A 21,523-nucleotide genomic window follows, 5' to 3' on the forward strand; every position below is an offset into this window, starting at 1 on the left:
CTGTATCACACCCTCAAGTGCTAGGATCTTGAGGAATAGAAAAATGCTCAAATGTCATTATAGATTTCAAATCACACTGTCCAAGAAACAGTGAACGCCTTTTCCACACAATTCCTAGGACTCACTCTTTCTCATTGGCTCAAATTGCATTATATGCTTATGATTGAAAGAAAACTGAGGTCAAAGTAATGCCATGAATTGGTTGGCCTAAGTCAATTAGGTCTCACTTTTAGAGCAGGTAAGGATTGAGAGAATTCTCCAAGGGAAGAAAATGGGAGAAGGGAATGCAATAAGAATTCCAAGTAAAATGAAAATGAACTGTGCATAAAAATTCTATGGAATTACTTGCTTTTCAAATAGATGGGTTATGAGAGGAAACTTAAATATACAAAGATTGGTTTTGACAAAGTAGACCAACAGCCTGAAGTGAAAATTAGAAATCTTAGGAATGGAAACCAATTTTTTCCATTTCCAACTTGCATCTATAATTCTGAACTTACAAGGAAGGTCAAAGGGAAAATTGAATTTATCATATGAAGATTCATTATACATATAGCTTTCTCATACATCAAATGTAAAAATCAAAATATGCTATCTATGTTTTTAAAAGTAGAAACTGTTTTATTATTTATGGGGGGCAATAATGATAACTTAGCTAAAAAGTTGCTGCCTTTTGCGGTATTCTTGCTGATGTGAATTTGTGGATAACTTCCAAGATAGAAGTATTGACATTAAAAAGAGTACAAGAGTACAAGATAAAACTCAGAAAATGATTGGGAAAGAAGTAATGACAAAGTGTTGGCATTATGAAGGTACTGTAGACGCTAAACTCTGAAACTGATCAGTAAAAAGAAGTCATATAAAGCTGACATGGTCCCATCTCACACTGAACAATTGGGACCTTTAGAAATGAGATTTTGCTCTAACCCAAAATGTCAGAACATTTTGTTATGGACAAAGGGCAGAGAAATGACATAGACATCAGAAAATAGAGAAGGAAATGAAACTTAAAGAAAGGTGTTGCTAGAAGACTAACAAATTTGCATATTTCTTAAAGAGTTTTAAAGTCTCTATGATTTTTCTTTTTAAAAAATTTCTTTGAAAACTTCACTCGCAATCTGTTGGCTGTGGTTATGATGAGGTGTCTAACAGAAAATACTGATGATGACGGCATCTATATTTTTTTACTTCCAGAGAGCTCAGATTTTATTTTACAGATATTTAACTTCATAACAAGTAAAGTTATCCCTCATCTATATAGATGAGTCTGCTGATCTACAATAAATATTTCAGGTTTTTGCGAATGTTTTTCTGGTGCTGCCGACAGTTTCACGAAGTCAGACTCTCTCTGTTAATCCAATCTTCTTTTGTGACTAAGAGTCCATATTTCCCGGAGAACAAGCTGCAGCAAGGTTTCAACCTGAATATGAAACTCATTTTTCCAGCCAGGCAAAGCTGCTCTGTTCATTTGAGCACCTACTCCACCGAGTTATCGGATACAGATTATTTTACTTGCTCACCCTTTGTAGGTTGAACAGAAACTTCTTCAGGTTTGTGTAAAATAAAGAACAAAGACTGTGTAATATTCTTTTCTAAGCTTAGTGACCAAGAAATAAATCATATCTCATAAACTCTGAACATTTCATTAGTTTTGATTTTTTGAAGTTCTGTTTCTTATTTGGATGATTAAAAATTCAAGATTTGGAAAAGTTTGTTTTTAGTTTCAATTCAGGGATTGATTGAGCATCTACCAAGTGCTTGGGGCATGAACATAACTTGAAGCTGTGATCTTCAAAAGGATAAAAACTTGTTAGAGAGATAAGACATACCTCCATGACACTTTAGGAGATTCACTGTGGAATGAATGGTATGGACATGCTGTAAGAGTTTGGAGGGGTTACTGAAATATTTAGGAAACCCTTAGGCACAACGTGGAACTTAAATTAGCTACACCTGGATGGGTAGTGATCAACCAAATAAAAGAAAGTTGGGGAGAATAAGTAGGTGTTTCTGGGTGGAAAACCACAAAGAAAAGTTCAGAGGCAGGATAAGCACAGGTTGGTGCAACTTAGTGAAATCAGCAGAGCTGATGATAGAAGTTTATGTTGGAGAAAACAGAGGAATTAGGTGTAGGTTGTGAAACACATGCACACAGTTGAGAACCTTGAATACCAGGAAGGAAGTCACTGTAGTTCCTGAAGAAGGAGATGACGATGACAAAGGCGATGCTCCAGAAATATTTATTGGGTGGGGGTGTGGACATACAGTGGCATAAAACAATACTGGTGGTGGTAAGGCTGGTTGGGAAACTTTTTCTGTAATCCAGATGTTAGGTAATCAAAAATTTTCCCAGGGTGGTAGCAATGATAATGCAAAGAAAGGAGCTAATATGAGATGTATTACAATGCTCAGATTTAATTAGTTTTTGAGACTCACTAAATATCAGGGAATAAGAGGAAAGAAAAGTCAACAATGGTTTCAAAATTTTAAGCCAGAATAATTGAGTGAATAATGGCTACCCTTAGAATATATTGGTGAAAAGCAGGGAAAAAAGTTGTGGAGATTATAAAAATCACTTTTGAGGAATATATTTGCTTTATTTGAGGTCACTTTTTAAATGATGAGCAAATAGCAATGTCCCAATAGGCATTTGGAAACGCTGTGTTTGAATTTGGTGAAAATTTTCAGATGACACTATAGCTTTGATCCTCAATATTTTGGTTAGAAGCAATAGTTAAAGCCACAAGAATAGAGAAATTCCCCAAGAGTGCATGTATGAAGAACACATTAGTGAGCCAGAGACGGCTTTCAGGAGCACTGAATGAGAAGACGTGAGCAGAGAGGAAGAAAGAAACCAGTATGTATGTGTGCGCGTAGAAGAGGGGAGACAGAGAGAAAGAGAGGAGAGACAGGCAGAAGGGAGAGAAAGAAAAGAGACTCTCACTGAACTCCGGGGAGGTGACTGGAAGGAGGAGGTGGGCATGAATAACTTGAGGACCTCAAAACTGGTCAATTCCAGCCTTCTGTGGCACAATAAAAGCTTCTTGATAAAGGGCAAACTTTAACCTCTTTTGCAAGAAATAGACATCTTTCATTCGGGCAAAAAAGATTTGAGATTATTATGTTTCTGCAAGAAGTTTAATCTGCGTCATCTATCTTTGATATTCTTTTTTAAAGCATCTGCTTCCCGAATGGTAAAAATTTGGAACTGCATCATACCTGTAAACTGATTTTTTCTTTTTTCTTTTTTTTTTTTTGCTTGAGGAAGATTGTCCCTGAGCTAACATCTGTGCCAGTCTTCCTCTGCTTTTTGTATATGGGATGCTGCCACAGCATGGCTTGATGAGTGATGTGTAGGTCCGCGCCGGGGTTTCGAACCCATGAACCTGGGGCCGCCAAAGCAGAGGGCCAAAACTTAACCACTATGCCATCAGGCTGGCCCCTAAACTGATTTTTTAATAATAAGTTCAGTCATAGTCATCTACATTTTATCTCTGTCACAAATTGTAAAGGAATGCGTTAAGGGAGTTATTTCTTCCAAGTTTTCTTTTGACATGACAGAAGCAAAGAAGACATTTTTAATCAATTCAACTTCCCTACCAAAGGACGATATAGTCTGGTTAACTTTCATATCTGTCAGAGGCGTAGGGCTTTTCGGACGTAGGTAGAGGTTTATGAGCATAAAATTGAGAACAATTAGCACTCAAATTAATGTTACATGAGATTCAACATCTGGTAAGCGTGTCGTCATTTTGGGTCATAGACCACCTGCTAGGCTAAATGTTCATACAACTGCAATTTGCTCGGCATACAAATCGAATAAAAATGATACTTTAAAAAATATTTTTTCTAAATTTATCGGTATGTACATAGGTGCCTCTCACATTTTAAAACTTGACCTATAAGTTAATAATGGGTTAAACACTCACAGGATGAAACATATAGGATCAGAAGAAACAGAGGAAACATATTTTTGAATGATATTTTGTAATAAATTAGTTAAAGGGCTAACGTTAGTTTCTCTAGTCGATCAAATCACTGCCAGTATTACTATAGATCTCTTTATCCACCAAATATTTAAGAGCAAGAAGAGGTCATCTCAAAGTCCTTGTGTTATTTATATAATAGAGCCCTCAAACTTCTGGCTGCTTCCGGCAATAGAGCTGCACCAGAAAATGCCAAATCTCATGATGCCTCTTGTGACCCACTGCAAACACCAGCCCGTAGGCAGCATGCATTACTCTATTCAGAACTTTAGGCCTCGAGGGCCTCCAAGATCATTTCAGTGTAAGCCTTAAAGTCTTGGAGGTGTCCTGCAGGAAACCTCTGAGCTGAAAGCTTCAGGGTACTTGAGATCCAGAAGCTTCTATGTCAACAAGCTAGATACACTCTGGGTCTGTGTGGAGGTCAAAGCAGCCATAAAGCCTACCCCCCTTCATTCAAGGGGCCTCTGGACATCCAGAGTTACCCAGAAAGCCAAGGACCTGTACCAGACTTTGAAAGACGACTCTTTCTTCACATGCCTACTGACCCCTTTTCACATGATTGGTTATTTGCAATTTCAGTAAAACTGGTAAATTCTGCCCTTATTCTACAGAGCCAGAGAGTGTTAGGTTGGAAGCAGAGGGTGTGTCTGTGATTGTCTGCCGCAGACTTCAAAAGCAGAGAAACTTCCTGCACTTTTGCAATTAAAATCCAAAAATCACATTTTTGCCTTGTTTATAGAAATGAGCCATCCTTTAAAAAGAGGCAGTTTGTATTCAAATACCAACTAAAGAAGCATCTAATTCTGCAGTCTGTGCATTAAGGTGCCTAAAACTTACTCTATTAGTTCTTTGAACTCGTGGACCTTTGCTATACTTTTCTGGATAGAGAGTAGGAAGTGCTCTATCTAGAACTGTGTCTGTTAAAACCGTCTATTTATTGGCATTGCCCTGCTTCCATAACATGCTTCCCACTGATTTCAGAGGTCATGGCTAACCTGTCACGGAGATAGTTTTGCGAGTTAACTTTAGCTTTGATGGCCACTGCCTGGCTTTCAGTTCTGGCCGCTACATTTGCTCATGGTGTGACCTTGGGCAAGTTTGTAACCTCTTGAAGCTTCCATTTTGTCACCTGTAAGGCAGGCATAATAATATATGTGGGCATAATAACACGCCCTGCCTTACACAGTTGTTGAATGAAAAAGATAATCCCGGAAAAAGTGTATGGCACAGAAAAAGTGCCAGATAAACGTGAGCCCTCAATACTATTAAGGGCTTACTTGATCCTGGAGTCACCAAAGTAAGACTAAAGCATGTTCCATGTATTTTTGTTCTGTGTTTATGTTCAAAACATATTTTGTGATAGTTTCCTTTTTTCAGTAATCAACATACACATTAACTCTCTGACAGGCATATGCTATTACTTAACTAAAATGTGTCAAATAGCTTACTGCAGTGTTTTCCAGACTATGCCTTGAACAACTGGGACCCCGTGGAGGGGTTCAAGGTGGCTACTGCGTGTGGGGTGTAGAGTGGGGTACAGTGATGAGGGTGATGCTCAGTGTTCCAGGCTTCAAACAGCTCTACTTTCATCGGCTGTAAATGTGGGGACTCCTCAGTACATTTTAGTTTGAAGAAAGGGTTCTGCAGCTTAAAGGGGAAAGGGGAAGTGGGGAGGGAGGCGTTAAAACACTTATGGTTTACTATGTCTATTATTTTTTAATGAAATATTACAGATAAATAGTGAAGGCTATATTTGAACATTACCATTTGAGATCTACTTCTATATTAAAAATTGATCTTTAACTAAACCACATCATTCCAGGATATTTGGAATTTCATCTTTTTCCATTTTTGGCAAACTTAAGTAGGAGGGCTCATTAAACCCTCTGTTCATCATCCTTCATTTGAGAAGCCTGTTACAATAAACCAAAGCATTATCACTCAGAATGGAAATGAATTAAGTGAATCAGGCTTCCACGCCCCCATGGCTGACATTTGTCCCTATCCCAAAAGTAATCCAGAGCCAACCGAGCCTCACGCGGAGTGCAGAGGTTCTCCCCGTGTCTCTGGAGTCAGGCTGCCTGGGTTTGACTCCTGCTTTGTCCGCTTACAGCCTGTGTTCTTGGGCAAGCCACTTCCCATCCCTGTACCGCCACTTCCTGTGCGTAAAATCGGAACAATAGCACCAATTTTGTAAGGTTATTGCAAGGATTTAAAAAGAATGCACCCAAAATACTTAGAAGAAGGGAAGATAGAAAATAAGTTCTCAGTAAACATTAGCTCTTAAACTTAACTAAGTTTGTTTTAGAACCATTTTCATGACACTTGAATTATCTCCACGTCTAATTACAAAAGTCAGTACACTTATCCTTCCAAACTTCCTTCTACAGCTATAGGAGGGATGTAACTAAATTAATTAGCATTATCTTTTAATTCTCACTTGGTAATCTTTCTCTCTGCTCGTCTGTAACATTATTTCCTTATATCTTACACTATGAATGGAAAAATCAAATTCTATTGAAAAGAGTCACACAGAAAAATATTAAGCCTGAAAGCTGCTCTTGTATTTTCCATTATTTTGAATATGGGGAAAGAAGACTACATAAGCTAACTATATTTTATGGCTATGCTTTGTGTGTGTATACATTTCAAGAAAAATATAAATAATGAAACATAATTTTGATATATCATCAATTTGACCTTCTGATGTACATAATTTTACTTTGTATATTTAATGTTTGTATTTATCATTTTTTCCAAGAACAATTCCTGAAATCTATGGAAAAAATACCCTGAAAACAATAAAATGGTAACAAACTCTTTAGTTCTTTTTCTGTCGTATTTCAGATCTTCAAGGACTCCATATGTTGCCTCAGACAGTTGACTGGTCATCTTTTCCTCCCCAACAATATCTCTTGACTCTTGGATTCAAAAACAAAGAAGACGGGAAATTTCTGGAAAAAATATCAAGTAGGAAGCTGCCAACATTTACAGGTAAGTCACCTGGACTTATTATGTCTTTCAATACTGTTAGAAGGCAGCAATTGTGCATTATTCGTCTGTCTTATTCATCACAAAGCCTAGCATGTAGTAGGGCCTGGGCCCCAAAGAATATTTGTTGAGTTATAGTTAACTCCTTCCCATCTTTTTTGTGGGTTAGTTAACAATACCTGGAATCAGGTTCCCCCAAGACCACACAAAGTCCTAGAATACCCACCCCCCTCACTCCCACCACCTCACCCCAACCACAGTGTGATCAATGCCTAACCATAGGACACTGAAAGAATACAAGCTTTTGTCATCATCAACTAGCAAACGTAGGAGAAAATTATGCAACAAAACTATTATATGAAATCAAAAATATAGCCAATGACAACCTTAAGTCACTTCAGTTATCTGCCATTGTATTAATATCTGTTCTACTCTTTTCTTATGTAATTAGCCAAAAGCTTAGCTCTCCTGAAGAGTATTTATTAAATGGTGTTCAGTAATTCTAGTTGAAACTTTCAAAAGTCAAGAAAATATTCACACGGAGTTGAAATGTCAGACCTGTGGGCTGAATTCATGACCACGTTGAATTTATTCCTTCAGCTCTACTTACATAATTAAGGATTTGTGTTTTGTCTGGCACTGTATCCTCTGAGGCTTATCTCAACTTCGAGCTACATTCAAAGTCAGTGGGATCCGCACACTTGAATAACACCTGGGAGGAACAAGACAAGAATCAGACACATTTATGGCAACATTTTTTTCACAACTCAGGAAAAATGTGCTCTGCACAGGGAGGTGAATTGTTATAGGCTGTCTCTTAGATCTCTCAATCAGGGAACACAACAAAATGAATAAATGATAGTCCCTAAAGGGCAATGTCTCCTCTGCCTTTCTCCTCATAGATCTTTCATTGTTATACATGTGGGCTAGGGATGGACTAGTTTCTATACTAAAGATTTCAAATCTGTTAACATTGAGATCTGTTTATAGCTTGCTAAAGAAAGCACTTTGATATGGAAGTCTGGAAAAAATAGTAAGAAGTTTTATGTTACAATTTTTAGAACATAAAACTCCCTTCGATCTACTGACCAGAGAAGACACAGTGAGACACATGGAGACAATGGGGAAGCGAATCTTGCCAATACTGGATTTTATTAGAAGCACCCAACTGAACGTAGGTATATGAGTTTTTATATTTGTCCAATGTACGAATTTTAGACAATTCTAGACGTATGGAAAGGTTATGGTGTATATATTGCAAATATTGGAAGATTTTAGAAACTATCAGTAAATCTCATTTGTAAAACCAAGCAAAGTTTAGCTAGTGATTTTATTCCTTTTATATTTTAAAATGTATTATAATGCTAAGCTTTGCAATTTCCAGCATTTATTATGCTAGTGTCTCTTTCAAGAGCCTTTTTGGGGGGTCTTCCTGATATCTAATTCCAGTTGGCAGTGAATTTCTCAATTCAAATCATCAATTAAATTTTAGCAAACACGATGTTTTGCCTATTTCATATATTGGGCTATTGCAAATAACCATCTCATTACCCACACAAGGACTCAGAGCTTTTCAAGCTAGTGCCTCCGTACCACACTGGTAAATTAGAAGCTACTCTAAACGTTGGCAATTGATCTTTGTAAACCCTTAAGGTAAATTATCTGATCCCTTTCTCTAATCCAGGGAAAATATGTCCTTTCTACTTTTCAATCTTAAAAAGCCCAAAATAAGACCTGAATTATGCTGTGCTATTTCACAAAATTTAAGCCGTTGTACCAAAAGTACATAAAGGGAACTTCTCATAAACAGGCTAAAAGGCTGCAGATTCCCCTCTTTTAATATTTTTCAAAAGCTCTGTAAGCTGGAAATTTTAAAAAATTTTCTTTTTGTGGCTTTTGTATTACATCATTGATTTGATGTTCTTACCTTACAAGGAGAACCAAGGGGGTCATCACAGAGAGCGACTTAACATCTGCTCAGCAGTTTATCTGCTCAATAACATTATTCGGCATTTTAGAAAAGCTATAAAACCTCTAATCTATTTGCATGATCTGTAATTCTATGCATTACAAATACAAAAGCACATTTTTACTGATATTCCGACTACTTAGTTTCTCCCTCCCCACAACTGTGTTCTATTCAATTCTCCCTCCCATATTTTTATTAATAAGAAATCCATCTCTGGCTTAGTCATCTCAGACTGTCATAAGAAAATACCATAGACTGGATGGTTTAAACAACAGAAATTTATTTTAAGATCAGGGTGCCAGCATGGTCAGGTTCTGATGAAGGTCCTCTTCCTGGCTTCCAGTCAGCCAGCCACCCTTTTTCTGCGTCTTCACATGGCAGACAGCAAGCTCTCTGGTGTCTCTTCTTATAAGGGCACTAATCCCATCATAAGGGCCCCACCCTCATGAATGACCTCATCTAACCCTAATTACCTCTCAAAGGCCCCAACTCCAAATTTCATCACCTTAGGGGTTAGGGCTTTGATACAGAAATTTTGGGTAGACACAAACATTCAGTTTATAGCAATCTCATTGGCTCTACTACAAATTTTGGGTCCTGTTCTCCAATTCAACTTCTATTGCAATCTCTTCCAGACACACACACACACACACACACACACACACACACACACCCTCACCATTTTTCCCATCCTAATTAGAGGCCCACACATATCATCATTGTCACCTTGAAAGCAGTGGAAAAGTCGCTAACAAGAACCGTCACTATGTAGCATTATTTCGTCTCAACTGCACACGGTTAGCCTAGCAGAGCCAGTGTGCTGGATGTTGTGCAGGTGACCTGGCTGTGACCTGGCTCCTTGGGGCAATACCTGCCATACCTAGTTACTTGTCAGGAAACCGACTACAACATCTCTTGCCAGCTCAGTCTCACAGTGTGTTGTGAATGAAGGTTGGGCCTCTCTAGGTATTGGACACTTTTCAAATGTTCTTAACTTGTTTCCTTCTCACCTTTCAAAGGGCATTCTAGCCACGTGGACATTTGTGCATGTATCTTTATGTGTGTATAAAAGAGACTTGAAAAACATAGGAAACAAGATTCTTAGCATATAGTCGACAACTCAATCCTCTTCAGAATGAGTCAGTACCCCTTTGCTAACTGCAAGGAATTTCATCAACTTTCCTATGTTTGATTCTATGAGAAATAACAGTTTTTGGAAGATTATCTCAGAGTTTTAATGGAATTGAAGTGAGCAAGCCTGAAGGGACCACAGGTATATGCAAATATTGGCCTCTAGGTTTCTTATAATATGCCCAAACACAGCTTCATAAAGCAGAACTAAATAAAATTGGCTGCAAAGGTAACCTAGCTTAATGAAGCAAGTAATGAGTCAGTAAGTAGAAATCATTCCTACGTGGTACCATTAACTGTGACCGAAGCAGCCCTCAACAGTGTTTTTAAGATCCCCTGAGGTGCATTTTTTCTTGTCAGGTATGAAATGCTATCCACTCAAATGTTTAGACACTGCCTTGTCCTTATTAGCTGTTATCCTAGTTTGTGACATCTGTAGATGAAAACTTCTGTCCAAGGCTGTGCTCTGGCTGTGGAACCCTCGGGCAAGTCATTTAACCCCTGAGCTCTTTCTTTCCTATTTATAAGATAGGCTGATATCTGCCAGGCACACCTCACAGAGTTGTTGTGAGACCAAAAGAAGGTGATCCATGTTGAAGCACTTTGTAAAGTATTATGAATTTTAGAAGTTTTAATTATTTGAATCGGTTTTAGTTAGTTTGCTTTGACAAAACTACTGTTTCATAGACTTTTCTTCTCCATTATACAAACTGTGTTCTTTGAAATTACTTATTCTTCTAAAGTGAAGATTGTGCAAATGTCCTGTGGATTTCAAACTTTTTTCCTTAGATCACTGATGTGCTCAATGTCACAAATGTTAGGTAGCTTTGTGTCACAAAGACAGAATTAGAGGCATCATCTCCAGCCATGGAATAGATCTACTGCCCAGAGTAGAGCTTCCCTGGGAACATGAATGTTCACCTCTTGCCATGAGGTGGTAGACATAGTTGTGAAGGAGACAAAGGACGTTCTGGTGTGAGAGAGGTTTCTATCTCTCAGGCAATGATTCTCTATAAACTCTGACACCAGTTTCTTATCTTTATAGATTCCTTTGCTAGGCATACGACACATGGCCAAACAAGAATGACTCTGGCATTTTAAGAGTTATAATCTAAAATATTCTACCATCTTCCTATCTTGTGGCTTTTAATCCCACTGAACATCAACCCCATTCAACCAGTAGCTCTGCCCTAATGGTATTTTTCCTTCTCTGGATCTTTGTCCTAATTATTTCACATGCTGCCGGATGCCCCTATGCTTTTCCCTTCATTAACTTTATTGGCTGCTGTCAGTTTCAAACCTTGTGTACTGTGCTTCCTGGGCTAAATGTTAAAAAGTTAAAATAATAAAATCTCTTGCATGCATGAAGCCTCTTTCACAGGCTGACTTGCCAAAAGATGACCTAACTAACCATGTTTTTAATATCTCGTTAATTTTACTTTTAATTTCCTCCAAGTGAAGCATAAAAAAATGTTTACATATGCGCATTTGAAATGAACAATAATATGTGTTCGTTACCCCTTTTTTTTGCAATTAATGTTTCCACATGTTATGTCAAATGGAAATATATTCCAAATATTTGGGCTCTGCTTTTCAGCAGCATTATATAGTGCCACTTATTTGCCAAATATTTATCCATACCCACTTTTGGATCTAGGAACTTCTCTGACTGAAGCCTGCATTTGAATTTACTGTTTACCCAGCTTTCATTGTCCCTGTGTGAGGTTTCAGCTTCAGTCTTGGCTACTTTATTACACTCTCTTCCACAGCTAAAGAGCCTTTGATCACTCCTGAAGACTCCTTGGGAGGGCTACTTCCCTTTAGATTTGGCACTTGCTGGCATTGCATGTTGAAGCTAATTCCTTCATTTTTCATTATTTCCTTTATTTTCTTAAAGCAACAGCATTAAAACCTTCCTGCTGGCGTTACCTATTGATTTCTATTTCTTTTTCACCTCGTCTCTCAAAAACCCCTATCTTGTATGGGTAAAATATTAATCTATAGCTTCCTAATAACCAAAAGTGCATTTGGCTTAGGGCAGTGGGAGGCTGGGTGACTATTAGCAGTCAACTCTCTTCTTTCCCTAACGTCTTATTTGGATGGAGCATTTCCTGTTTTGTTATGCATCTGACAATCAAGCTAACAAAGCACCATTGCTTTCCACTATTTCTATTTTCCTGATGTTTTGGAAAATTACACTGATTATGTTCCTGAGCAGGCTGCCGTTGTTTCTGCTCCTCGGAGTCGAGTCACTACACCACTTTCCTACAACTAGCCCCATTGTTTATTTTAAAGAAGGACAAAGAAAGCAATTTTTCTTCAGAAAGAAAACTGTTTCTCCCGCAACCTGCTTTCCTCTATTTGACAGAACCCCATTGTTTAGCCACATCTTAACACTAAATGGGCAGGCTGGCTATTTCATCAGTTCAGAGAAGGGATCCCAAATTCACAATTTGCAAGCATCGCTCCTATAGGTTTATAGATTTTCAGATAAATGATTAATCAGAAGGAACAAATTAGCAGGGGCAGAGGGACATTAGTCAAATGGCATAGATAGGTATTAGAGAGAAATAAAGCAAATACAATGCAGCGGTGCTCAACCTTCCTTTATTACCACGATTCTAGAAATGTGCCAACTTCTAGAGGTCGGTGTCAATCAAAATATGAGTAACATTTCAGAAAGAACAGCTTTCAAAATTCAAGTTGAAATTCACATGCTCTTTAGTAATGCTAGTTTCTAATAATTTCTCTCTTTGGAAGAAATTCTATTTTAAGACAAAAAAAAATGTCTGCCTTGTCTAATTTCTGGGGGGCTGGGAATCTGTTTTACAAGTATGCACAAACTAAAATAGTCCTTGCTCAGATACTAAGCTTTAAGGTAGTGGTTTGTTCTCCAATTTCTGTTTGAAATATTTGCATATTTTCAGGCACACCTAGCTAAAATCCATATTTCTAGGGCCACATATCAAGAGATTGTGATTCACTGAGTAAGGCCCAGTACTCTGCCTATTTAACAAACAAGCCTAGCGATTGTGGTGCCAGTGGTCCAGGAGGAACCCTGTCATAAAGGGATGCAGGTCATCCAGGCTTCCACTTCTGAGCACCAGCATGTGGAATACAAGTGCCAAACTAAATCCTCCTGCGACTTCCCATTTCTCATCACACTCCAAATGTAGCAGAAAGCCAAGGCTTTTCTTTTAACTCTTAGATTCCACCTATGTCAAAAGTACTTTTTCCTCAATATAAATGTGAGAATTTTATGATAAACTTTGTCTCTCCTATGAAGCATTACAATGTGTATTAAACTTTTTTAGAGAAGGTAATGTCTCCCCTTGTGTGATTGGCAGCAAACGCATATGTGGGCCACCTTATTATAAGTGTGCTTCGTTTTGAGAAAGCCGAAAACACCAATAGATTCATGGGGATTGGTGGTCCTTACAAATGTGCACGATAGTTATTTCAAAATGGATCATGTCAGTTGCTGGGATGGTCCTAGAATGAAGTACTGTAATGATAGAATAAAACACTATAATGCCACAAGGAGGAGCCAGAGTCCAAAACCATCCAATGAGAACTAAAGATGAAGCAGAACTGGAGGTTTAATGTAAGCCATTGGGGTAAATGGACTTCAACTTGTATACAGCAGACAACTGTTAGCTCTTATGATGGCTTGGTGATGTGGATAAAGTCACCCCTTTAAACTAACACAGCTCTGTGGATCAGCACCGGGAGAGTGGAGCACAGGTTCAATTCCAGTCCCCTCTTTTCTCCTCAGCCCACCTTCCTTATGCAGGGCCCCCTGCATATCCTTCTCAATAGTGCTGTAAAGTGTTCCCTTTTATACATATTCATCTATTTGAAAGAAGGGTACAGACAATTCTCTAAAATGGTGGAAGGAAACATTTATTTGTACTACATACCATTGCTTCAAAAGAGGTAAATACTTTATAACAAGCCCTGGTTTCATTCCCCAGGGAGAGGTCTTTTTCTGTGTTTTTTTCCTAAAACATTTCTTTTCCTGGGAGACTAGGGGAGTTTCTGCGCGTGCTCAGGTGTGGTGGAGCAGTTGCAGTACGCCAGCCTCCTCAGCCAGCTGCAGAGAGTAAAGGAGCAGTCCCAGGTGATCAATCAAGCCATGGCGGAGCTAGCCACCATACCCTACCTACAGGACATCAGTCAGCAGGAGGCGGAATTGGTATGTAAGTGTTTTTCTTTGTTTAAGGCTTTCACAGGCCGTGATACAACAGAAGAGTGATATGGTCTGAAAAACATTGTGATAATAAATGTAGTCTGAGGACGAACTCCCCAACCCTCATGAAGCTTTCTAATGAAGAAACTAGAAAATGTAGAAAGGGGTGTGCGTCTGTTTTTTAATTGCTCACATTCGCTAGCATCCATTTTTTATAGCAAGAACTTCATCATGTGTAAAAACATCGAAAGAGGATGATTATTCTTATTGTGTTTAATTGTTTCACGTTACTTGAAACAAAAAGCTTCAAGTAAGGTGAAATTTTAATAAATTGTTTTGTAAACTCCAAGATACGTTAATATATGATTCTCTTCTATGACAAAGTGACAAGTCAAAAGAGTTAATTGCTGTTTAGAAAACCAAGCCTACAAAATAGTGTTTAGAGTTTCTTATTCACTTACAAGGTCACATATATGTTAGCAGTGTCAACACACACACACATTTGTACATTTAGATTAAAAAGTTGTTTTATTTGAGGGGAAAATATGCTTAGTCAAATGGCTGGTTTTTGAACTGAATTGACCAGTTAATTCAGAAAACACAGAGCCAGTCAAAAACTAGTTGAAAGACTATCTCACAGAAACAGTCTTCAAACAGATGTGTATATTATAATCATAATTAATATTAGAAATGATAACACCTTGTTTGAAAAACAATTTCTGAACAGTTGCAGGCCATTTGGGGAAAGGTAAAATTTACTCCATAGGGAGATCCCAGTGTATTATAGGACAGGGCTCTTTACATTGAGGCTTTCATTGAAAGTAGGAGAAACTAGTTATAGACCTGAATTGAATTCACAAAGCAAGGATGAGAGCAGCCCAGACCTAGCACCTGTAATTTTCAGATAACCAAAGGAACCCTCCCTCTTTGAACTTTTAAAGTTGTAATAGCCCATCAAGAAATGAACTATCAACATTCATGTTCATCTGAACCTGTAAAAGTGTAATGAATACATTCTCATATTCAAAGTAAGTGTATAAAATGGTCTGACTAGCCAAATAATAAAACTAGGCATACTAAAGATGAAAACTATGAAAAAAAGAAAGTCTATTAATCAAGGAATTACTAAGTCAAAACTGGCAATAATACTTTCTCAACTTTTATGGTGTGTGCAGCAGAATGCCTTCCAAAAGGCTGCTTACTTATCCTGCCATTCATAAGGCATGCAGGAGTGTGGTACATGGAGCTTTCAAAGTGCATATGATAGCCAATTTTAGATGCTTAACGCTCCTCTGAGATAAGAAGAAGCAATGAAAATGTTAATTTAAGAAGCTGCCACAATGTTGATCCTGTCTTCCTGAAAAGCACATTCGAGATTTAAATGAAAAATACCGGGGAGTTTTCTGCACTTACGTCTTCTTAACCACACATCTGTGGCTTTCTTTTTTCTGGAAATACTTATATTTCAAAATGTACACAAAGAGCACCAAACTAGCATTATTGACATCCCTCACGACCAGGTTACTGCAATATTCCACTATCCAAAACCTTAGAAAATAGGATTTCACGGGATATTTTCATAATTTATAAGCCTACTAGAAAAAAGTTTCAATGTATATGGATGTATACGTGCAGGTCAAATATTTAAAAATCAGGTCTCTTGTAAGATTTCATCACCTTAAGTAATAGTTTGTAGTTTCCAACTTCCAAGCACGGGTTAACCTAGAAAATAAATCCTCGTAATACTTTTTGTGGTGCTATATACACAGTGACTGCTCAAGAGAAGAGTTTTGAGTGACTCAACTCTGCCTTCTTCCTTAAGCTCTGCAATATCTAAGATACAGAAAGATCATCTAAGAGTTCATACTGTTTGATGACGCGGAACTGAGCTGGCATTTGTTCTTTTTTAGAGAACGTCCTTTTTTAGCTTTGAATATCACAGGCTTAATGTGGCTTCTTTACTTTGCAGCCACATATGTGTCATGTGTGCAGGATTGTCTTAAATTGGCATAGGGCAGTTTGGGGCAAAGGGTGGAATTTTAAAACTTGCCTTTGAATGGAACCTAAAAAGAAAGCTTGGTTATTTTGAAATTTTAGGAAAGAATAGTAAAAGAACTGAAATGAGCTAGTTCCTTTAAAAGGCAATAAAGCAGTACAATTTTCGTATTGTCCTCTAGTGCGCTTTTGCACGATGCCTGGAATTATGATACATCAGCCTCAGGAGGAAATACTAAAAGGCATTCATGTACTACATGCCATTTCCTGAGAGAATTAGCTACCGCCTTCATTCTTTACAACCCAAATCTGTTTTTACAAAACATCAACACTTACTACGTTAAAACCTATACATTTTCTACAGATTTTCAAGAAGTACCTTTTCATTGTTTCAGTATTTTATATCTGCAATAATACTCGGTAATGACTGAAGCAAAGATGAGGTGGCAGTGTTCATTGTCGCAAAGATGAGTAATAAAATCATCCGCGTACAAATGATTTTTTAATTAGGTTTTAATCTGTGTATTTAGAGAAGTTATTTCTGTGTGAATTCCACACTGATAATTTTTATCTTGGTGCCACAGCTGCAGTCACTAATGGCAGATGCTATGGACACCCTTGAAGGAAGAAGAACCGATAAAGAACGTGTGTGGAATACAATCCAAAAGGTAAAACTTTCAACTGAAGGAAAAAGATATATTGTTCTCAAAGAAAATGTCTATCTTGGGTCAAATCTGTTTAGAAGATAAAGGGAGTTCTTCAGTTCGTTTTATTGTATGTTTTCTTTTTTTAAATAAATGCAGCTCTCTCGACGGAAGTGTAACCAAAATCAAATATGCATTTATTTAATCTGTTCCCTCAGGACTGCTTCTTTTCCAACAGACTGTGGTCATATGCTTTCAAGAGTCTTCTTATCATACTCATTTTCGTATTCTATTTTTATTATCTGCTTCCTCATTATTGGTTATTATAGATTTTTTTTAAAGCCCTTTTATCAGTGTTTTAGTCCACTCCCCAATTCTTTCCCCCAAATTTTGTCGCTTGAGGAATAATGGCTACATTTCAGAGAACTACAAAGAAACTAGCACATTGATGTTTTGGGTGGAGGAGTGACATACTGGTGGTTAGAAGTAGAAGAACATCCCCTCACTGGCTACTGGAGTTTAAATAAAACAGCACTGAGAGGCGCTTGGCTCAGAAGACTTGTGTGACACTACAGGGCCCTCTGGCAACATAGCAGGGAGTAATGTCAGGTGTCCAGTCCAGCTCAAGGTAATAAGTTCTTGTCAATCTACTCCGCACTCCGTCTCCTCCAATCACTGTAAGAACCCACAAAGGGAGAACTTGTGTCATGGGATGTGAGAGGAGCAAACCAAAGAAACCTTTACTTTAAGAGGTAAGAGTCAGCTGTGAGGGATTCTGGTGCATCTGAGGAAATGTGTGTCTTCTGTAATCAATCCAGAGGCCCTATGATAAATTCATATTTATCATAGACATCAACTGAAGTCAGCAAGTATTTGTTGAATAGCCACTGTGCCTGAAAGAACACTAGGTGTTTAAGGATATTGTGCTGGGCAAGACAGACCCAGCCCTGCCTATATGGGCCATACCATCTAAGAAAGAAGACAGTCATCAAACAGTTACTTATAAATCTACTGAATATCACAGTAAAAAATTGGATGTTCGATGATCTATGGAAACAAATAGGGGAACACAATTTGGTCTGGGAGGTCAGAAAAGCCATTTCTGAGAAAATGATATTTATACCACATTTAAAGAATGTTAGTAGTTATCCAGGTGAAAAGGGAGATTTCAACACAGAGGGAACAGTTTGTACCAAGAACGCAAAGGAAGTAGAGCATATTCACAAACTGACAAAGGAGCAAGGAACTTATTTCAAAATGCAGGGGAGAAGCAGAAGAAGTCAAACCACAGAAGGGCTTATCAATTACCTGGAGGATTTGGAGTGTTTCAGAACCTGATTTTCAGACCTCTCTAGGGCTGTAGTGGGGGAACCGATTGAGAGGCTACAGAAATGTGAGGAAGTCAGTGGTAAGGTGTTGGCTTGATCTACAGTGGAGGTCATACAGATGGAGAGAAGCAGACAGATATAAGAAATATTCAGGAAGCCAAATCTGCAGACCTTGAGTTCACTGATTGTATATGGGAATTTAAAGAATAGAAAAAGTTAAGAGTGTTGCCCAGATATTGGGCTTGAGCCATTGGGCAAGGGATAGGGAGAGGTGGGCTGGTGCCATTTACTAAGGAAAGAAACACTGTCATAGGGACAGATTTTGGCTGAGAATATAAATTCCTTCAGAGTCCAGTTGAGAGACTGAGACCATGCCAGATATTTGAAAGGGAATTTAATATAAAGAATGGTTAACCAGATATGAAACTGTTAGTTAGGTAACTGAGAAAGCAAAGTCAAACAATGATTTATCACAGAGGAAGCAAAGGAAGCAGCAACCACCCCTTAGCGCTCAGGAATCAAAGAGAAGAGGTTGGAATTACTAAAACTTTAGAAACTTGGAGCAGGGACCCTGCTGGGCCAACACTCAGACCTCCCAGTAGGAGGCGCTGCTCAGCTGGTACTAGTGTCTCTGAGCCTGGAGGAGGGGTCCTGAAGGGCTGAGACCCAGACTTCTGAGGAGGTGGCACTACCCCACTGTGCTGGGCAGGGTGGGGGCGGTGAAAGCAGAGAAGAAGTGGTAATGAAGGTAATTCTGCAACTTTTGGAAAAACTAGATTCAACTGCTACTATAGAAAAGAACGTATGTTTCTATAGTAAAAGAGCTTTGCTGAAGAGATGCTCACAAGAACCCCAAGCAGAGAGGAAGTCAGCAGCAAGTAAATAGGAAGCAGCAAGTCCCTCCTTTCTCCTTTGTCATTGCAGTGTCCCTCTATCGCCCACTATTGACAGAAACCCACAGCTGGCAAAATGGAAATGGGGTTTGCAGTGTTCCAGCCCCAGCATCACAGAGTTAAGGTAGAAAATGGTGGTTTTGGAGTTGACAGACTAGAGACTAATAAATGGCACAAAAGTGCATTGAACTTAGGATGCTGGCAAGATATGAATTACAAGAGTCTGGAATTCTGGATAAAAGACTGCATGAAGATAAAGATTTCTTAGTCATTGGCAAATTGAATATTAACTGAAATCATTTGAATGGATGACATGGCAGAGAAAGAGCTTAGAATAAGAAGAGAAGAGAGCCTTGAGGAGCACATTTCAAACTTAGGAGGAAAACTCTACAAAGGCAACTAAGAAGGAATGACAAGAGGAATTGGAACTAGAGGTAAACCGAGTCCAGTGCTGATGAGAGTCAAGCAATATAGTCAAATATCTCTGCTGGCTATAGAAAGAATTGTTTAGCACAGGGGTCAGCAAACTGCAGCCTGCATGTCAAAGCCAGCCAACCGCTAAAATAGGTTATTATTTACAACAATATGTAAATAAAGTTTATTGTAAACAGACATGCCATTCGTTTACATATTGTCTATGTCACCTTGACCAAATTGAGTAGTTGCCACAGACCATATAGCTCACAAAGCCTAAAATATTTACTATCTGACCTTATACAGAAAGTTTGCTGTACCCTGGTTTACAGCATTATCTCTCCCAGAAATATTTACATTTGTACAGTAAATATTTGTATTTACAAGTCCAAGTGATAACAGAGCAACAATCCAATTATGAAATTCCAAGGACCAGCCAAAAAGATGGAAGAGAGATTGACATTTGTCTATATTTGTCCACATCTTGCAGACAACCACCAATTCCACATCACTCTAAGCTAGTGTTTTGATGCCCACGTTCACAGGAGCTCTCAGCCTGTGGCTTCCCACTTTGCCCCTATTGCAGTCATCCATCGCTGTGTTACAAATCACCCCAAATATAGTGGTTCGGAACAACAATTTGATATTCCCTCTCACAGTTGTATGGGTTGATCAGACTCAGCGAGGTGGTTCTTGCTCAGTGCCTCTCATGTAGTTCAATCAGATGGCTTCTGTGCATGGGGCTGGGTTATTTGAAGGCTAAAACGGACTGGACTCCAAGATGGCTCATTCACATGGCTGACAGTTGACACCAGTCAGCTGAGACAGTTGACAGAAGTGCCTAAACGTGTCCTCTCTTTGTGAATTAGGCTGGGTTCCAAGAGGAAGTATTTCAAAGAAAGGAAGTGGAAACCATCAGTCTTCTTAAAAACCAGGCCCAGAACTAGCAGAGCAACTTCCACCATATTCTATTGGTCAAAGCAGTTACAAGCCAGCCCAGATTCACAGGGTTAAAGGGATAGACTCCACTTCTCCCTGGTGCAGGGTATGTGCATTCAGTGAGAAAATGACATGATAGCGCCCATCTTGGAGACAAGCTCCAGCAGCAGACCTGTGCTTCTGTGTCCGGGCTGGCAAATATACCTGCAAGCAAGCAGGAGTCAGGAGGATAGTCAAGTCAAGGCCTTCGAGGCCTCCAAGGCCACTGAGATTGGAACACTGCAGAGCCACTCCAACCAATGACTGGGCATCTAGAACGACTCACTGGTGAGCAGCCAATCTCTCCAAATTAAAAGCCCTGATAATGATCTTAGCTTTCTAAATGGAAGCCCCTGAAAGGCCTTTAGGAAGATGTGGATGGGAAGGAACAGGGTGCCAAATTTTTCCCAAGGGCTTTTAATTTGGTTAATGTGACTCTACAAAGGATGATTGTATCACTTCCAGACAATTCCAGTAGCAAGTAGGTAATTTCCTTTTACTGCTACAGAGTTAATTTGCATGTGCAGAAAAAAAAATAATTAAAAAACTAATCGTACAAGCTACACTGTGTTCTGAGCCGACTAGAAGTTGACATCCGTATCACCACCTCTGAGCTCTGTTCTCTATAATAGAAACAGCTGTCGGACCTGATGAAAACACTTGAAATTTTCATCTGAAGCCCCAGAATTCTAGCAGCACCTTCTATTCCACGTAGTGAAGGGGTCCGTCAGAAGCCCTATTACCAGCACAGTTTGCAGGGCTCCACTTTGTTATAGGTCTATAAAGAGCCTATCAAGATGAAATCTGATTTATGAGTGCTGACCTCCTATTTACGTTTTGTTGTCTTTGAGATTTCTCTAAGAACCCAGAAAGAGAAAGAATGAGACAATTAGGTTTTTTCCTCATTCACTAGAACTAAAATATATTCTTTATAGAGTTTTAGGCAAGTGGTCCTTGTTTTGGTTTGGCTTTACAGAGCGTTTCCTTTCCGGTAATTAACTCAAG

General features: G+C 38.7%; 1 protein-coding gene across 1 annotated transcript in view; it reads left to right on the forward strand.

Annotated features, from left to right (window-relative positions):
- SPATA16 (spermatogenesis associated 16) overlaps window positions 1–21,523 on the forward strand; it is a 198,464-nt gene that overhangs the window by 148,682 nt on the left and 28,259 nt on the right. Inside the window, exons 6-9 of the mRNA XM_046657802.1 lie at window positions 6,834–6,980; window positions 8,039–8,151; window positions 14,108–14,272; window positions 16,846–16,929. Of these exons, the coding sequence (XP_046513758.1) occupies window positions 6,834–6,980; window positions 8,039–8,151; window positions 14,108–14,272; window positions 16,846–16,929 (509 nt within the window). The remainder of the gene's footprint in view (window positions 1–6,833; window positions 6,981–8,038; window positions 8,152–14,107; window positions 14,273–16,845; window positions 16,930–21,523) is intronic.

This window comes from Equus quagga, chromosome 4 (genome assembly GCF_021613505.1).
Source record: "Equus quagga isolate Etosha38 chromosome 4, UCLA_HA_Equagga_1.0, whole genome shotgun sequence".
NCBI lineage: Eukaryota > Metazoa > Chordata > Mammalia > Perissodactyla > Equidae > Equus > Equus quagga.